Consider the following 20,315-nt stretch of genomic DNA (forward strand, 5'->3'; position numbering starts at 1 on the left):
AAAAAATCCAAGAATGACAATTTAAAAAGGCTTTCACACTGGGAGAATAAAGGGGCATTCAGGGGAGCCCGTGCAAATGTTGAGTGATCCTCTAGGGACACGTCAAAGCCACCCTAATTACTGTGTTTAGGAAACAAACGTGCCTAGCCCCTTGATTTCGGGAAGCCCACAGCTGCAGACTTTCTTCACTCTTTGTCTCTCTGGAAGACAAAGAAACTTGCGATTAAAGTTTTGAAATGCCAGGTTATTTCTTCATTTTCCCCTCGGCCATAAGTTTTCTTTTCAAGGAGCAGATAATAATGCATTGTGAGGAAGGTGAGACCCGGGGTGAGGGAAAATCAATAGACGTTTGATGCGCTCCTGTCAGCGTCTGGGCAGGGCTCTTTCTCCTGTGAGCAGCACGCGACAGAACCAAGGTGTTGGGGAAATGCTGCTGGGCCCAGTAGCAAGCAGCCTTGGAGACAGTGCACAAAGTCAGTTGTTTAAAGTTGGTTTAAAGTTTGCTAAATCAAAATGGTGACTGTGTCGAGACTCCTAGTAGGGTGCAGTTACTCTATATTTTTAAGGTTTTTTGTTGTTTTTTTTTAATCAGATCTGACCTAAGTCAGATTTTTTCCTGTACATAATATCTATTCCAAAAAAAAAATCTTGTGGTAAAATGGTGAAGATGGTAAACTTTATGTTGTGTGTATGTTATCACGATTAATAATACATTCTTAAAAAATCCTGTGGCATTCCTACTTGGTAATGAAAATGGCATGAAGTCCTTATTATTTAAACCTTTATAGGGTTACAGCAATATCCAATATGATCCTAAAGTCGATACCACACAGCCCTGACCCTGTGGGTCTATATTAACTTGTGTCTGTGTAAATTATGTAATCAGTTGTGTGACCTTAGGTACCACCCTCCTCTCGCTGCACTTAGTCACACTGTCTTGCGGGTCCTTGACCAAGCCGTGCACACTCCCTGCAGGGCCTGTGCAGATGCAAAGAGAATACTTCTTCTCTTGATAGGTGCTATTCATTTGACTTGTTCCCTCCCTTTATGCAGGTCTCCCCCTACATATCAACTTCTCAAGGAGGCTTCACATAATAATCCAGTCACCTTACTTAGATTGTTCTATTTTTTTTAACAACAATTATTTACATACAACCAGATTTCATATGTTTGCTTTTTATTGTCATTCTCCCCTGGATACTTTCTGATGAATATCCATCCACCGTATGTGTCCACAGGACCTAAAATTGTCTCTGGCACATAGTATGCGTTCACTTAATATTTAAGGAATAAATGAATGTATATTTAATTTGTCCCACTTTTAGGTTGTGATCTCACGGACCATGTCTTACTTAAATGCTAAAACCCTAGATTATTTTCTCAAGAACCATACAGTGATGCTGTTTAGAGCAGGAACATTTTTCTTAGAAAACCAAGGAATTCTTTCAAGATGGTGAAAATGAACCCAAGAATCCTACAGCTCTCTGATGTCACTCATGTTCTATGTCATAGCCAGTGCTGTCAACAGCTGGATCAAATCCTGTGAACAGGTCCAGGCAAAATTAAATTACCCTATGAAAAATGGGCAAAGGACTTGAATAGACATCTCTCCAAAGAAGATATACAAATGGCCAGTAAGAACATGAAAAGATCCTCAACATCATTAGTTATCAGGGAAACGCAAACCAAAACCACAATGAGATACTACTTCACACACATCAGGATGGCTATTACTAAAACAAACAAACAAAAAGGAATATTAACACGTGTTGAGGATATGGAGAAATACCGTGCATTGCTGGTGGGAATGTGAAATCATACAGCGTCTGTGGAAACCAATTTGGGGGTTCCCCAAAAGCTAAACTTCCAAAAGCTAAAGAATTACTGTATGAGTCCTAGGTGTAGACTGAAAAGAATTGAAAACAGGGGCTCATACAGATATTTGTGGGCCAGTGTTCACTGCTGCATTATCCACAGTAGCCCAAAGGTGGAAGCAACCCAAACGTCCACGACAGAGGAACGGATAAGCACAGTGTGGTACATACATGCGATAGGATATTAGCCATAAAGAGGAGTGAAGTTCTGGTGCGTAATACAATATGGATGAGCCTCGAAGACGTGCTAAATGAAGGAAGCCGGACACAAGAGGACAGATACTGTAGGAGTCCGCCTAAGGGGTGCGTAGAGTCGTCAAATTCATAGCCAGGCATTAGGATGGTGGTTGCCAGAGGCTGGGGGAGGGGAAATGGAGAGTTAGTTCTTAAAGCTTATAGAGGTTCTGTTTGGGGTGACGAAAATGTTCTGGAAATAGATAGTGGTGATAGTTGTACAATATTGTGAATGTTCTTAGTGCCGCCGAATTGTGCACTTATTGGTTAAAGTGGCAAATATTGTATTATATATATTTTACCATAATAACATTTTTTCAATTACTCCAAAGTAAAAAAAGCATTGGAAGGACAGGTGTAAAAAGAGCCAAATTTGGCATTTCACGGTGGGAGACAGCCCTTTCTCACCTCCCTGAAGTGAGCTGCATTCTTGGCCACCTGCGGATTTCACCTTTTCACCTTCCGGAGTTGCCCTTTGTACCTCCACTCCCTCCTGACGTCCCAGCCCACGCTCTGTTCTCCTCCTGGAGGAGTTTGCACCTTCTTATCGCTCTTTCTCCTCCCGGCAGTCTTTACAGTATGACTGTAAGCTCCATGGTGCTGCTGAGTCCTTCCCCGGCCCCATCTGAAGCCGAGAAGGATGGGACGCGTTCCCACCCTGTCCGCAATCAGCGAGGAGCTTTCCACTGCACCGGGTCTTGGATTGCCGCGCGGAGCTCTGTCTGTGACAGTTTGCTTTCTTTCCTGCACCTGTGGCTGTGTCCCTCGGTACTAAAAGCTTTGAGAGGGCAGGGGACGGCCCTGCCTTTAGTCCTTTAGTCCTGCATCAAGCCAATGGCCTCGTGCAAGTGTATGAGAGCTCAGTGGGGATGACTTTAACGGTGGGATGACAGCAGAGCTTTTTATTTATTTTATTATTTTTTATATTTCAAAATATTAAGTGAGTACAAATGTTTTTGTGACACAGTAGCTTTCATAATGCTCGAGCCAGGGCTATAAGTGTGCCCATCACTGGAATAGTTTTCACTGTACCTGTTAGGTTTTTTGCCCTTCGCCTTCCCCCCTCCCCCCCTCCCCCCTGCTTGATTTCCAATGACTTTTACTTCCCTCTGTGCCCATGTGTGCCCATCGGTTAGTTCCAACTTATTAGAGAGTACATGTGTGTTCCATTTTTCCATTCTTGAGATACTTCACTTAGGATAATGGTCTCCAGTTCCATCCAAATTGCTGCGAAAGATAGTAATTCATTTTTTATGGCTGAGTAGTACTCCATGGTATACATATACCACATTTTGTTAATCCACTCATGAATCGATGGGCACTTGGGATGATTCTACATCTTTACAATTGTGAATCGTGCTGCAATAAACATTCGAGTGTGGGTGTCTTTTTGATAAACAGAGCTTTTTAAAGCAATCAAATTTTATCTTCTGGTCTGTATTATGTGAAAAATCATTTTTTGAGATAAAGGCAAATGACTCAGGCAAAGAAATGAATGTCCTTACTCTATTATTTTCACAGTGAGTAAATCAACTCACAACCCTTTTTGGGGGGACACTATGTGGGGAAGGGATTGATTCATATTTATAATTTTCAGTGAGACAGGAGTTGACAAGCTGTGATGAATGCCTTTAAGTGGAAGTTTTCAGCGGTTTGCAACCTTTTTGACGCCAGGGACGAGTTTCATGGAAGACAATTTTTCCACAGGGGCTGGGGAGCTCAGGTGATGACGCGAGCAATGGGGAGCGGCTGTAAATACAAATGAAGCTTCACTCTCACCCACTGCTCACCTCCTAGTGTGTAGCCCAGTTCCTAAGTTTCATGGAAGATAATTTTTGGGGGCGGTGGGGAGAGCTCTAAGGCCCAGTTTGTTATAGGCCAGGGACCGCTACTGGTCCACAGCCAGGGGGTTGGGGACTGCAGGGAGTTTTGAATACTCTTTATCACTGGACACACATTCATAAAATGCATTTTAGAATATCCCAAATCCTTTAGTATCAGGCCAATTATAATATCGTTTGTGATAGTCGTATTTCTTCACAATCTTCTCAAACAAACCAGGCACATCTTTTCATGTTATACTAATCACAAAATATGTGAGCCTTACTTTGGGCAGCAGACTTTTTTTTTCTGGTGCTATGTGTAAAACATATTTCTTGGAAATGATTTATATTTTCAACACTCTGGGAATTTTCTGTTAAAACCTCTGATTCTTTGTATCCACTTCTATTATGACTTAGGCCAGCGGTCCCCAACCTTTTTGACATCAGGGACCAGTTTCACGGAAGACCATTTTTCCACAGATGGGGAGGGGGAAATGGTTTTGGGATGATTCACACGCATTACGTTTATTGTGCAGTCAAACCTCTCTGCTAATGATAATCTGTATTTGCAGCTGCTCCCCAGCGCTAGCATCACCGCCTCAGCTCCACCTCAGATCATTAGGCATCAGATTATCATAAGGAGCGCACAGCCTAGATCCCTCCTATGTGCAGTTTACAGTAAGGTTCGCACTCCTGTGAGAATCTAACGCCGTTGCTAAGCTGGCAGGAGGCGGAGCTTATGCGGTGATGCAAGCGATGGGGAGTGGCTGTAAATACAGATGAAGCTCCCCTCCTTCACCCGGTGCTCATATCCTCCTGTGCAGCCCCGTTCCTAATGGGCCATGGACTGGTACTTGTCCACGGCCTGGGGGTTGGGGACCGCAGACTTAGGCCACATACCTAGCCATTATCACTTGGGGTCTCCAAGTTTTCAATGTGCCCCATGGTTCACTGGTCTCCCATGTGGGGCAGACACACCCCAGGGAAGGTGCCAGGTGATCCACTGGGGTGCATGAGAGATCCTAAAACGTTACCCCTTTATGTTCTTTGTCTCTTTAATTTATAACGTATTATCTTCACAAGTGCCTGTGCAGTGTTGTTCTAAAGCATGAAGTGATGCTCTGGTTTATACAAAAGAACCAAGAGTGTGATATTTTCTCTGTAAATCTGTTAAGCCTGAAATTCTATCCACCAAGTTTATTTAAAATGAGAATGTCTGGACTCCTGGTCATAACTTGTTTATGTCCTGGTTAGCAGAAATCACAGATACAATCTAGCAGCAGCTTTATCAGCAGACAGATGAGTCAGCTGTCTCTCTGCCTTCACTTAGGCGGAGCCGAACTCCCACACACGAAGCCGCCGCAATGACTCGGGACATTTGTCACGACTTCGCATTGATGCCTCAAGTTTCCAATCCCGTGAGAAAGCACTTCTTTATTTGAAATCAAACATGCTTTTTGAAGCATGCATCTTCTTCCAGTTGTCCCGCTAAAATACTCTGCTGTGCAGCTTTTGCTGGTCACAGCCAGGTTAAAAGTAAGAAAGGATGATGCACTCAGGAGGACTGAGAATCTTTCTTTGGGTGCCTAGTCTCTCTTTCCCACCTTCTTTCCCTGTTGTGGTCATACCCTTTTCCCCTCAGGGGATGACTGGATGTCAGTAGTGTGTACTTACTATTCTGCTCAGGTGTGCGCAGTAATACGCCTCTCTGCTGAATGCAGACCACTGGGCTGAGGGCCCAGCGACTTAATTCTCCCAGCAACATGCTAGAGAGGTCTTTAGCTTCAAAGACTGGAAGCAGAACCTTAATGCTTGTGGAGTATTGGCACTTGCCCATGCCAGATCATTTACATGAATTATTAATATTGCATCCGATTCTCAGTGTGTTGGGATGGCCACAGTTATTAGCCCCATCATACAGGTGAGGAGACCAAGGCTTAGAAATGACCTTTTTTTGGTCCCCAAATTGTAGAAATGTAGATCGTCTTATTAAAGAAATGTCAGGCATTCTTCTGTCCAGGCCCAACTGGAAGCCCACTTCCGAGAGCTGCCCTGGGTAGGAAAATCTTCCTGCTCTGAAGCCCACCGTGCCCTTGCCCGTGGGGACCACCTCTTTCTACCCTCGTCACCCAGGTACCATGTCCCCTCCTCCCATGCAAGTTCTCCAGCCCTTACCGCTCCTCTGCTGCAATTCTGTATTCTGTCATATCAGACTTTTAGTTAGTATTTTTCTTTTTTCTGTAAAAATCTGTCCTGTCTGACATCAGAACTACACATGATTCCTACGTCGTTTCCACTCCCAGTGAGGAACGTGAACTGCAAGCATGCGGGCGGGATGCTTTTTCTTTGCATTAACAAACACAGGACTTTGCCATAATCAAGAATAGAAAGCCAGATGAAATGCAGAAGGGCATCTGGAAGCTTCCAGGAAAAGTAGCTAAGAAAAGGGGCAGACCTAGAAGGCTGTGCCAGAACATCTCCATTTAAAGGGTCTGCGTTTCAACTCACTACTTGGACGTTTGTAAGTGACAGAACTGAGACCGCCTCTCTGGGCAGCCATCTCAGCTGTCTGTCAAAAATGACATTCAGAGAAATGGACAAGAAGTAGAGCATTTGTTTGTAGGGTACTTTGATCTATTAATGCTACCTTTTGTTTGTTTATTGTTTATTCTGAGAACAAAATGCTTCAGAGAGAGATAATTTCTTATCGTAAGAGCGGCATAGTAAAGAAACTCTCTTAGTGTTCTGGGCACACAGGACACCAGTGATTTATTTGTATTCTTTCTGTTCTGGGTAGGATCAGTTTCAGTAGTGACTTTCTTTAAGGATTTTTTTTTTTTTCAAGGTCAGCAGGACTATTAAGTAAGATGTTATTTTCACATTTAATAGTTTCTCTCTTAACAAAAACCACATCTTTCAGTTCTACTGTAACATTCAGAAATTCGATACCATCCTTACTGAAATTATAGCTAGATTCTCAAATATAGTCACGGATGATATTTTATAAAATCTATGGAAAACCCCTCATTTGGTCTTCTGGGTGAGGTTCTTTTCCTCTTGATTTGACAGAAGGGGCCAGGCCTCTTTCTGCTTTGTTATATGTCAGCATGAATTTTCAGTAGAGCAAGAAAGTAATTTTAGTATCCATAATGACTTTCACTACAGTTGGGTTAACAGCATGAAAAATAAATATTTAACCTTCCCTTTGGTATTCTAAATACAGATCCATTCGTCCCTATAGCTCCACTGGCAGAAATGTTATGTTTCTTTAGCTTATGGTTTTTCAGAATTAGACCCAACATGGCTTTGCATAGGGAAATAAATCCACATAGCTTTATAAAGAGAATTTTTATTTATTTATGATTTATTGTCTCGCCCCTCCCTTCCAAAGCCTTGCACAGATTGTGGGCATCTAATTCTAGAAGGGTCTGTCACCATTAAGGTAAACACCAGCCTGTATGCTCTGAAACAAATGTACACAAGACACAAAAAGATGCAAAAAGTGAGGCAAAAGAAGTCAAATTACCTTGCTATTTCAACTCCTTTTTTCAGACTTACCAAGAAACTTGCAGGGGGAATTAGTATGTGCGGAGGACATCTGCTATAAACAGACTCTAATATTCCTTACCAATTCAGGAGAGATCTATTAGAAAACAAAGGGTAGCTGAGGTAAATTCTGTGGACCAAACAGAGTATTCATAGCCTGTTGATTAAGGACTGTAGCCTGTCAATACGTGGCTGTTTTTTACAAGACTTCTAAGTACTTTTTTTTTTTTTTTTTTTGAGACAGAGTCTCACTCTTTTGCCCAGGCTAGAGTGAGTGCCGTGGCTTCAGCCTAGCTCACAGCAACCTCACACTCCTGGGCTCAAGCGATCCTACTGCCTCAGCCTCCCTAGTAGCTAGGACTACAGGCATGCGCCACCATGCCTGGCTAATTTTTTTTCTATATATTTTTAGTTGTCCGATTAATTTCTTTCTATTTTTAGTAGAGACGGGGTCTCGCTCTTGCTCAAGCTGGTTTCGAACTCCTGAGCTCAAACAATCCGCCCGCCTCGGCCTCCCAGAGAGCTAGGATTACAGGCATGAGCCACCGCGCCCGGCCGACTTCTAAGTACTTTAAGTCAAATCATATTCCCCAAAATGTAAGAACTGGAGACAGACCTGATCCCAGCTGGCCTCCACGACAGCTGTTATATAGAATAGTCCCCCATTTGTATCCTGAATCAGTTCTCCTTTTGCTTCCAGAAGGATGCACCCAAAAAATGACATTGGTTACCTATAGGGAGGGGTGACTGGGAGAGCCATGGGAAGGAGACTTTTCCCCAAATAGGGTGTTGGACATTTTGAATTTTGTATCATGTGCTATATTCCCTACTTAAACGATGAAAAATTTTAAGTGTTTCTGCTTTATTTGTTTCATGAAGACAACTATGACTCAAAAGCTTTTACTCTGTTGTCTTAGAAGGAAACAAGACAGTCTTAAAGGTAAGCTCAAAAAAAAAATCTCAGTAACTGAAAACTTGTGCATCTCAACTCAATTGTCAAAAGGTTTCCTTTGCTGCATCTTGAGCAAAGAGAGGCAACAGAGTGGCTGACAAACTCACCCCAGTAACCAAAAATCTGCAGCCTTAGGCCTAAATTGCCCTATTCCTTGGGAGACTACTTAAGAACACTTAAGGAGGGACATGTTTTTATCAAATTATTGCTTTACTAGGATTGCTACCAATAATAATAGCCACTACCTTGCAACCATAGGGAGCCTGGTCTTGGAGGATGGAGACAGGCCCAAATTCTGGGAAGGGAAGGGAAGTCAGAGGCCCAGAGAGGGGGCAGGGCAGGACCGCTGCCAGGAGGGTCTTGAGCCACCTGCGGGCTCTTGCCAGAGCTGGTGGGCAAGACAGCCAGTGGTGACATGGTGGACATCAGAACTAGACATGCTGTAGGCAGAGGGACAAGTCAGACAGGGAGGGACCAAGCTGTCTGGCTGAAGGACAGCCATTCATTCACATACTAAAAATGACACCCAGAGGATGCACCTGACAGCCCATCCAGGTAGAGGGAGACAGGCATAAGGAGATCTGCCGCAGGCTAACAGGAAACTGAGCCCAAGCAGGTGGGACTCAGGCAAGTCTGGGAGTCCGGAGCAAGCAAAGAGTCTGGCCTGCAGCATCAAGGAACAAGTATGTTTGACCTCAAAGGACTGGCAAAGCAAGACAGGTTAGAGCATCAGAAGAACTGGGTTTCCTAATAAACACAAGACTGCAATGCACAGGGCGAGCCCAGGAGCCCACTATTGGAACTGGGGCACAGAGTTGGAGTGAGCCCAGCAAAGGCAGGTTCCACATGATGCGCAGGTATTGGGGAGCCACAAAGTCCTTTCATAAGAGGGGTCATCCTAGAACTGGATCTGCAAGTGGAGGGAAAGAAAGTTGGGAGCAGAGAACCAGGAAGGAAGAGGACAGGGATGGTAAAGGCATGCTTTGTCTTCTGCATGTGTGGACATCCTAAAGAGTTTTCCAGATTTTTTTTCAATTTGCCCCCAAACCACATTTCTTTAAATATATGTATGTTGCCCTTTAAGTTGCATATATATTGCCATTTTAGAGGTTTAAAGGTCTACTTCAAAGTATGCATGTAAATAGAGAACAAAGTGGATTTCTGCCTAAGCTGTACCTTAAATGAGATAAAACCGTAACTTTCTGCCTCACCATAGCAAAGTTTTTCAGTTGCAAAATTTCTGCTGCTGCTTAGAAGATCTGTAATCCTATAGCTCTGTTAAGTAGACATGTCAGTTTTGGGGTGATGAAAATGTTCTGGAATTAAATAGCAGTGATGGTTGTACAACCTTGTGAAAATACTAAAAACCACTGTATCATACACTTTTAAAGGTTTGATTTTATGGTATGTGAATTATATCTCAATTTTTTGAAAAAGAAGGAAGTGTGACCAGGTGAAAAGTCATAGTAAGCTATAAGCTTAGGAGAGAGAAATGGATCTTAGGGAATAATCTGAAAATCTGTTTAAGAGTTAGGACATCTGGTCACTTCTGGAAGCAGTGACTTCCCCTTTTTTTCTGCAAAGAGGTGCAAAGCTCCTGGGTTAGACGATGGGTGGGATGAATGAATCACAGCCACACTCCTAAACATGGACATGAACTGTCCACGAATCCAGGTCGTATGGTGCTCAGTGGCACTGGGGCTTGGAGTCCAGGACACAACCAGGGGCATCTGACAGTGCCCCTAAACAGCTGCTTCAGGGAAAGCCCTTTACCAAATTCCCCTAAAAAGTACCTTTCTGTGTGTGTAACACAGACAAGGTGTGCGCTTATCTTACAGAGACTGTGCCACGTTCCTGTGTGTCAGAAGCAGCTGATTTTGTCATCTGAAATACAGCCCAATTACGTATTCATCCCTTTCGCCCTTGTCATCAGCGTGGCAGCAGTGTCCACAAACCCTTAGGCTCAGATAAATCCTATTTGTTAGTCTGCGTTGGCCACATGTGGTCCTACCACTTTGCCTCTGCTCTTTCTGTTTTTCTTTCACGTATGCACATTGCCCAGAAAGACCCAGAGAAGGGCAAGTATCTGCCTTCAGGGAAGCCATTCCTATAAAAACAAAAAGAAAAAGAGACCAGAGGGGAGAGGCATGGTGACTTCTTTTAAGCCATTTCTCCTCATTTCCACCAGGCTCACTATGATGTCCCTAAGCCCTTGTCACCTGGTGGAAAGTATTGGGAGCATCTTATTCATGTTAGTCGGGTCCCTGGGGAGTGTTAGCTGGGCCCAGGAAACAAGTCCAGGTGTGACCCTCCTGGCACACATCGCCCCAGTAACACACCTTCTCACCAACCTCAGAGTCACCGTTCCTGCCCCCTCAGCCCTCCTTGTAAGTCCTTTGCCTGGACAGGGTGAGCTCAGAGAGATCTATCTTGGCTGCATCCCCCACACCCACCCAGCTAGCCTTGGGTTTCCTGGGTTCGGTGCTTTCTTGATAAAACTTCCTTCCACAGTTGAGGTATTTTGAAGTTGTAGATGCGTGGCTTCTTCCAAGCCATGTTATCTCTGCCCCCTCCATCTGACCTCTCTAATGTGCAGACGAAGCCCTCCTCCCCTCTGACTGCCGTTGTGACACTGGGCTCCAGCCGGACTGAAGAGCTCTTATTGCCACCTCAAAGTGCCGTTTCAGACCTCACTGCCTCCGACCTGTTCACACTGTCTAAAAAGTCTTCCCTGCCCCTCCCTCTACCTCCACCTACCAGTCCCTGTCTCTTCGTCTGGCTGATTTCTGTTTATCCTGCAAGGCAGGGCTCGCTTCCAAGGTCCCTTGGGAAACCTTTCCTGGCTGCCTCCGTGTAGCAGCCACGCTGGTGCATGTTCTCCACTGGACCTTAAGCCCCTTGAGGGGAAGGTTTGTAATTTCGCATCCAGGGACCCAGCCAGAACTCGAGCATGGTGTGTATGAACCGATGTCTGTCGGTTCAGCTAAACCCAGCTCTTCAGTTTCACTGTTCAGTCTCTAGCATGCCTGCTTATCAACAGGACTGTTGTTTTCTCACGCAGAGAATGCTGATGAGGAAAAGAGCTTTCCTGCGGCAAACTGATAAGAATCTCTGGGTGATTACAATGGCCTGGGCTGCTTTGTTTTCTTTTGTTTTACTTAGAGGGCAGATTCGAAGATTAGTATTTACATTAGAATCACACTATTTTGAAGCAAAAAGGAACTGGAGGCTCAAAACGCTTAGGCAGCTTGTCCAGACTCCTCAGGCAACAGGCGACTGGGACTAAGCCCAGGAAGCTCCTACAACACCTCGCCTCTCCCCACTTTTTAAAAATTCTCTGCATGTTTAACATTTTAAAAGGTAAGCATTTTTTAAGATTCAGAAATAGCTCGTCACACCAAATTTGACATCCCTTGGTATAATCATATTACGGAGCCTCCTTCTGTTCCTACGGTTTCATGACCAAAGTGGACTGAGGGCACAGTCCACCACCTGACTCCAGAGAAGTGGGACCAGTTTTGTTTGTGGCTTGTGCAAAGACGTTTTTAACTTTCTGTGTATAATTCGTAAATTTCCTTTAATCCATCATATTACCGTGAGCATTACTGAAATGGTTTTAACTATTGAAATGGGTTTTCATGCTTAAACAGCTTGCAAGCCCTGTGCTAAAATGTCGGTTTTATACCTTCTTAGGCGGGAATGGGCGAGAATAGGAAAGTGACATTTTTGGAGGTGATGTTACATAGAGCAGTTTCAGAACTGCTTATGGTGTTTTCTTGTGCTTTATAGATATGTAATTTGGTGATTCGTTTTTTTTGTTTTATCCAGAAAGAACTTGTGTGTAATCGCTACCTGATGTCGCTGTTCTTTTCAGGTGACTGTGCAGGTCTCTGCTCCGTGTCCCAGCGAGAGGCACTATGAGCTTCTAGGACGGTGCTGCAGCAAATGCGAGCCAGGTACTCCTGCTCGGAGCCCCTCCCCTGCCCCTCAAAAGTGGGTGAGGCTTTCGTTGTTACTTTTTTCCTGTCCTGCCAGGTGACAAAAGAAATCGGATAGACTTTTCATGGCAGTGGCAAGTGGTAATGTCTGTCACTACAAAGACAACACTTTTTTTCTCAATGAGATAAATAAAATCACTTAAAGATCAAAAGCAGTTTTAGAAACCGGTACTTAATTTGTACTAAAACACAATTTTCCCAAACACTATTTCTTGAGACAGCGAGAACTTTTCTTAAAACCGTATTTTAGCACTTTATGATTCAAACTCTCAAAATGTGAAATACCACTCTTGTTTAAAATTGTTTTTCCAGAAATTTTATTTTGGAATAGCTATACTGGAATTGTTGCTACTGAAAATTGCTGAAACCCTATCATACCTTCTCCCACATACTTGCTGAGGAACAGAAGGTGGCCTGGCCACCGCTTTCCCAGAGTTGCTCTGCCAGGCGTGTGGCCAAGTATTTCTGCAGCCCCAGTGAAGTCCCCAGTTCACTGGGTCCCCACTCGCTCCTTGTTCAGGGGAGGGCAGAGATGGGCAAGTTACCCTATAATAAGACCCTTTGGATATTTCAGCTGCAAATATTTCTTGCATGTGCAGAACCGAGATCCAGTGGTTTTTTTCAAGTATGTGTGTGTGTGAGAGAGGTTCTTAAACCAAGTCAACCATGAGCCCATAGTGTGTGCAGCACACAAGAAGTTAACTACCCAGATTGAAAGCAGAGGGGAGTTTGAAAATGGAAGGGGAAGGGGACAATGAAGTTCCTCTTGGTTAGCCCCCCTCGAGGGAACCCCTCAAGTTTTGCAGGGCCTAGTTTAGAACCATAGCTCCACTCGTAGCAGAGTTTTTGAGTGCAAAGAGTGGTTGGTCTTTTACTTAGAAGAGCTAAGAGACTGCTACGACTGCAGGCTCAGCAACCCAGGGGAGGGTATGCAGCCAGCTGAGCAGCCTAAGGAGCCCGGGTGCTGCGTGCACCGTGTGCTGTGGCCTAGTCTCATGTATCACATCGCCTTTGAGGGACTTCCTGGGATCATGGGCACAAAAGTTGGTCCAATAGATTGGTGTGGTTCTTTTTGTCATTTTGCTTTGTGTTGTTTGGTTTTCATTTTTTGATTGGTACCTTTTTCATCTTCCAATTTAAGGAAAGTACATGTCTTCTAAGTGCACTACTACCTCTGACAGTGTCTGTCTGCCCTGTGGCCGGGATGAATACTTGGCTACCTGGAATGAAGAAGATAAATGCTTGCTGCATAAAGTCTGTGACACAGGTGAGTTGGTCACACCAATGTGTCAGTGGGAAGGGCAGGAACCCAGTTGTCTTTTGTCCCTCTGATCTCCTCTTCTTTTTTTTTTTTTTTTTTGAGACAGAGTCTTATTCTCTTGCCCTGTAGAGTGCTATGGCATCAGTCTCGCTCACAGCAACCTCAAACTCCTAGGCTTAAGCGATCCTCTGCCTCAACCTACCCAGTAGCTAGGACTACAGGCGTGTGCCACAATGCCCAACTAATTTTTCTATTTTTAGCAGAGACGGGGGTCTCGCTCTTGCTCAGTCTAGTCTAGAACTCCTGACCTCAAGCGATCCTCCTGCTCTGGCCTCCCAGAGTGCTAGGATTGCAGGCGTGAGCCACCGCGCCCAGCCTGATATCCTCTTCTGTATAGACATTTTTAGATACAGCCTATGCTGTTTCTTTTGGGGGGCAAAGGAAGAAGCTCTGACCAAAAACCCCCAGAAAGATGTGTTTTATATCCCTGAAGCCCTGTGTTAAAATGGAACACACCTTACAGTTGACACAATGTTCCCACATGTTTTCCTTCCCCAAACCCCGTGAGGTGGCCATAATTAACCTGTTTTATAGATGAATAAACTGAGACCTAGAGAGGTTGAATGACTTCTCCAAGGTTAACAGATGAGAAGCACGACTTAAAACTATATCTTCTGACTCTTACACCTTTTTCCTAAATTAAAATGTTTTATTAACTCTGTAGTTTCATCTCCTTACCGGGCTGCCATAATTTTTTTGCCTTGAATGTTTTTTTTTAATTATAGTTTATTCATAGGAATCAGGATCAAAATACATCTCTGAAGCTTCTTAAACTAGAGGTTCCTTTCTCTGTCATTTTTTCCTTTGTCCATTCAGTTTATTTGTTGAAGAACCCATGTTGTTCATCCCGTGGAGCTTCCACAGTCTGAGTTTTGCCAACTGTGTTCCCTTGGTGTCATTTAACATATTCTTCTGTCCCCTGTATTTCCTGTAAATTGGTTGTTATAGAAAGCCAATCACATTGTGCTTTCTTTTTGTTTTGTTTTTGGCAAAACTCCATGCATAATATAGTTCATACATGTAATGTTGCAGTCATATAATAACTGCTGTCTCTCTTTATGATGTTGGCAGCTGCTAATGAGCATGGTCTAGATCCATTTTTATTAGGGGCTGCAGAAAGGTGATGTTCTAATTCTCTTGTTTCTTCTTCTTCTATTAGCTGTATGCCTTAGAAGCTGACACTTCCCCCATCAACTCTGTTACCCTGAAGTGCAGTACATACAGGCAAGGCAGAACAAATGCTTGTAACGTTGTCACTTTTCAAACCAGTGCCTTAGCAAGCATACTCACAAGGATTCATATCAATATTATGAACTCTTTAATTTAGATGCATTTGAGCTGTTTCACTCTATTGCAGTTACTAGTTTTACTGGTGCTCAGATTGTCACACATCTTCAAGGTGGCTCCAAGTCTTTTGATACAACCTCAGGCATCTTTAAGAGCACTATTGCTTCCAGGCCTACCTTGGACAATCCCTGTCCGAAACTATAATCAGCTAAGGATTCCTATGGGTTCCTGATGGCTTTTAGTGGAACATTTTATTTAGTGACCTCAGTCCGGTACTAGGGAGACTCCCTGCTACTGGAGTGGTCCTTGATTATAGATTTTTTTTTTTTTTTACTGGACAGAACTAGGGACTAAGTACCGTTTTTAACACCATAATTTTTCTCATGTGCTGGAGATAGCTGGCAGATTTTGGCTGGAGAAGGTAACATGGAAACTCCACTGAGCAGAAGCATCTGATCAAGTCGTTTTTATTTCCCACTGCTTAGTAATGACCTTGACTCATTGCTGTCTCTTGGAAATAAAGATTCATTCTGTCTACTGCCAAAATTGATTAAAACCTGATGTGTAAAGATATTTTAAAATATGTCAAAATTACTCATCACCCCACAGGCTTACATTCACTTACATTTGCATGGGATTCTGGGAGTGCTGAGAATTTTCCTGAAAAGTGGCATGTGTCCATGTATGTCCCCATGCGTTAGGTACATGTTTCTGCATTTTGGCCTTGGGGCTGCAAAGCTGACCTGGGCCTTGGAAAGTGGGCGCTGAAGGGCATGGGTTCACCATGCCAGGTTCACCATGTGTGAGTCTAACAGGAGTGGAAATAGGAACTGTCCCCTCCCTGCTGGCTGTGACTTGAGACAATAAAGGGGGGGACAGATTTCTGGTTTGTTTCCTTTTCTCTTGGAACTCCTGTAAGTACTCAGGAATAGAAGGTACAAGTCCAGGTGAGATGGAGCCCTACAGGGCATCAGGCCTGTTTTAAATACATTACTGTTTTGTATCGTGTGTGTTTGTGTGTGTGTGTGCAGTTGATTCTTGTTATTCACAGTAATTATGTCACCGAATTAGCAAATCCTGAGCCGTTGCTCCTAGGGGAAATACAGGCTTAGGTTAGGTTCCTGTCACAACATTTTCATTGACCGATCAACACATAACCTTGTTTCATGTGTGTTTCTGTTTAAAGACACCTTATGTGATATGTGTTGTTGATTCATTAGCACTCGGCACTCAGGGCCAACAGCGCTGTAACTCATGCCTGAACGAAGTTTATTTAACACGTGTTTTCTCCGCAAGGCACGTCAGGGCCTTCTTGCTCTGGGGAACACTGGAAAGCACTTCAGCACTACTCTTGGGGGTTGCTTTAAACAGGGAAATCGCCAACAGACAGCAAAAATAAATGAGAAAAATGTGGCACTAGATGATAGACTGCAAAAAGGACACTTGTTTACAGTACGAGAGCTAAAACAAGAAGGCAGAGCGTCACCTGGTTCGACCTCAGAGACCTGAGTGTGGAGTGACTCAAAATTTACACGGTTCTGGGCTCAGCCGGGAATGACTGCAAAGTGCCCAGAGTATTGATTTTGAGGTTACAAATAAATTTTATCCAGTAGGTGAACTTGCAAGTATGAATCTGCGAATAATGAGGACTGACTCTGTGTGTGTGTGTGTGTGTGTGTGTGTGTGTGTGTGTGTGTGTGTGTGTAGTTTACAACAGATCAATTCCCGTGTGCCTGCATTCCAGGAAAACTGGAAGGGGACAGGAGATTTAGAGTAAGAAGGCGAGAGTTTTGCTATGTGTTGTGTACAAAGAGACAGACGTCTTATCCCAAGTATGTCATCAGGTCCACGTCTGTGCTTTCCTCGCTTATCCCAGCACACCGTGACTCCCGTTCTCGCGGGGGACCCTTCCAGATCCCAAGAGGAATCCCAAATCTCCAGAAACCCCATTCTTTTAGATCCAGTCTAGTATTGGTGTTAAGGAGACCTATGACATTTGAATTTATTATACTAAAAATCAAGGAGCTGTGTACTATGTCTGTCTGTTCTGCGTTAGCCAAAATGTTCAGTGATCATAAATTCCCTCATCCTTATCGTCCTCCTAACAAGCAACTTGACTTTTTTAAAAGCCCACAAAACTCTTAGTTATCAGAGAGAGAAAAACCTGCTGGCACGGGTTGGTGCCAACACAGGAAGTGCCAGGAGGAACTTGGGAGTTCCTTAAACAGCGCGTCCTTAGTGATTCACGCTGTGAGCGAGCCGCGCGGGCTGTCTGGGCGCTCTGGGCCGGGTGTCGGACAGCTGTGCGACGTGGACGGTGTGCTGTGCTCCGCCTGGGCTCGTCCTGGCCGCTGACCTGTCTCTTGTCTCCCGCAGGCAAGGCCCTGGTGGCCGTGGACCCCGGCAACCGCACGGCCCCGCGGCGCTGCGCCTGCACGGCCGGCTACCACTGGAGCCAGGACTGCGAGTGCTGCCGCCGCAACAGCGAGTGCGCGCCGGGCCTGGGCGCCCAGCACCCGTGTACGGTTGGGTTTGCGCGCGTGTCGCCCTCCCAGAGCCCTGCAGTTAGGGCAAAGCGAGCTTTGAGACAACTTTAGTAACAGCATCATTAACGCCCCAGGGTGCCACATGGCACTGCAGGAACCCCAGGAAACCCCTTGGTTTTCCCCAAGGTGCAGGCGCAGGCAAGACCTAAGAATGCCTGTCTGGCCTAGGGTCTTCGAAAGACATGTGAGCAGTTGTGTCGCTGCCACGGTGGCTCTGGGTCTCCTCCATCTCTGAAATCCTGGGGTCCCCACTTAGGAGAGAATGGGATAGTGTAGGGGTGGTCAAACTTTAAAAAAAAAAATTGTTTACTCCCTTAGAAGAACTTTGAAGAAACCATGCAACGCCCACCCTCTCCCACACCCAAACACACTTAAGTTGACATCTACAATATTTTATTACAAATTTAAAGAGTTACTAAGGATTAGTTACTAGGAAATTGTAACAGCAATAACGCTTTAAAAAAATATTCAGTGCAATCTAAACACCCTAGCAATTTGATACCCACCATCATTCATTATAAAATGCACTGATCATACTTCGCTGTTGGAAGTTTTACAAGTTCTCTTCTCTCCTTTGATTTGCATCCATTCGGTCTTCCCCACAGAATTTTATCCTAATATGTTTTTATGCTTAAAGGTCTTTTACAACCAGTCTTTCATACTCATTTATTATCAAAACTATGCACTTGGCCGGGCGCGGTGGCTCACACCTGTAGTCCTAGCTCTCTGGGAGGCCGAGGTGGGCGGATTGTTTGAGCTCAGGAGTTCGAAACCAGCCTGAGCAAGAGTGAGACCCCGTCTCTACTAAAAATAGAAAGAAATTAATCAGACAACTAAAAATATATAGAGAAATTAGCCAGGCATGGTGGCGCATGCCTGTAGTCCCAGCTACTCGGGAGGCTGAGGCAGGAGGATCGCTTGAGCCCAGGAGTTTGAGGTTGCTGTGAGCTAGGGTGACGCCACGGCACTCACTCTAGCCCGGGCAAAAGAGTGAGACTCTGTCTCAAAAAAAAAAAAAAAAAAAAAACAACTATGCACATATTTGAAATCTCAGTTTTTAAAAATGTACTGTGACTCAAGTTTCTCAGGGTTGAAAACATTTCTTCTGGACTGAGTTGTCACAATTGGTCAAAAATAAATATATTCTATTTTGCTATATTATAAAAGTAAAAGCTTTCGAACTTTATAATGATTGGGATTTTTTTCCAATTCATATATTCATTGTTGATATTACTTATTGCTAAAATGCAACAGGATTCAACATCAATTCTTTTTCCACTTTTTGTTATGTGTGTAAGTATCGAGAGACTTATTTGCATAGATAACTGAATGGCTAAGGAGAGACTTTTGTTATAGGAGAATCACGCAATTCTTTCAGTGCCTTCCAACTTATATGTCTAAGATCACCTAGTGATATGATATCAGAAATTATTTATAATGATCTATCAGTGGAGAACTTAATTGAGTCTTTAATTTTGTCGAAAGTAAAGAAATAGAAACCTCTTTGACTTGCAAAAGTATTTCTTTGTGTCATTTGCTTTCCCAGCTTCTAGGAGGTATATAACAAAGCAGTTTTTCAAGACATAACAAGTGATTATTTATAATCATTAATCGTTCACTTAGAGGCACCTAGTTTTAACCCAATATACTTGGACAGGGTTGGAAGGATTAAAATATTATTCATTTCAATTCATATTGAAGAGCACGTCTGTGACAGAGTCTAACTGACAGTCCTTATTATGAAATGCATTGACTAAACCAGACATGCCTTCTCGTAGAAAAAGTCTGGCTTCATTTTTTTAATTATTAAAATAAATCTCTCCATTATAGTCAACTCCCTCTGAATTCTGATTCTAAGATGGACAAGGCCCAGAGCCTTTCCTCAAGTGTGTCACCCGCATGTCACATCCAGGTTTCTGATAGGTGTTCCCTCTGCCTTGCACCTTTGGAAGTGGCGCATTCTTTGACAACAGGTGGAGAATAGCAGTGAAGAGGCAGATGAATGACAGTTTCACTCCTGCCTTGCAGTATATTTGAATTCAGGACAATTCAACCTGGTCCCAAATGCCCCATTTCTGTTTCCCTACTTTTGCCTTCAGTGGATAGGGAAAAATAGAAACTGTACCGGGGTGCTCTGAATGCAGGAGTTTTGCCAATACTGATATTTCAACTTGTCATTTTGTTTGGTATCTCAGAGGTTTGGCACCATAGCAGGATTTGGGGTGGATAACAAGTGTACCTTCTTTTGTAAAGTGGGTTTGTGAAAGGGAGAAAGGAGAGGAGAGCCTGCAGGGTGTTTTTGGCAGGTCAGTGTTACCAAAGAATCACGTGGAAGTCAAGTATATGGAAATTAATGCCCTTAACCCTTTATATGCCTTGTAGGCCCTTAGCCCTCTTTTTGAGGGCTTCTCAAAACCTTCTACATTGTGTTCATCTCTCAAAAAGCTGTTGGAATTAATGTGAGTTATTATTAATAGATGTTAACTGAGCTTTTGTGAGTATAGTCTCAAGGCAAATTAAAATGCCAGATTAAGGCCGGGCGCGGTGGCTCACGCCTGTAGCTCTCTGGGAGGCCGAGGAGGGCGGATTATTTGAGCTCAGGAGTTCGAAACCAGCCTGAGCAAGAGCAAGAACCCGTCTCTACTAAAAAAAATAGAAATTATCTGGACAACTAAAAATATATAGAAAAAATTAGCCGGGCATGGTGGCACATGCCTGTAGTCCCAGCTACTCG

General features: G+C 43.9%; 1 protein-coding gene across 1 annotated transcript in view; it reads left to right on the forward strand.

Annotated features, from left to right (window-relative positions):
• Window positions 1-11,379: 11,379 nt before the first annotated feature.
• TNFRSF11A (tumor necrosis factor receptor superfamily, member 11a, NFKB activator) overlaps window positions 11,380-20,315 on the forward strand; it is a 43,480-nt gene continuing 34,544 nt past the window's right edge. The window contains exons 1-5 of the mRNA XM_012645270.1: window positions 11,380-11,544; window positions 12,304-12,385; window positions 13,569-13,694; window positions 17,412-17,560; window positions 19,964-20,040. Coding sequence (XP_012500724.1) covers window positions 11,380-11,544; window positions 12,304-12,385; window positions 13,569-13,694; window positions 17,412-17,560; window positions 19,964-20,040 — 599 coding nt within the window. The remainder of the gene's footprint in view (window positions 11,545-12,303; window positions 12,386-13,568; window positions 13,695-17,411; window positions 17,561-19,963; window positions 20,041-20,315) is intronic.

Source organism: Propithecus coquereli, unplaced genomic scaffold (assembly GCF_000956105.1).
Source record: "Propithecus coquereli isolate 6110/MARCELLA unplaced genomic scaffold, Pcoq_1.0 Scaffold229, whole genome shotgun sequence".
NCBI classification, from domain to species: domain Eukaryota; kingdom Metazoa; phylum Chordata; class Mammalia; order Primates; family Indriidae; genus Propithecus; species Propithecus coquereli.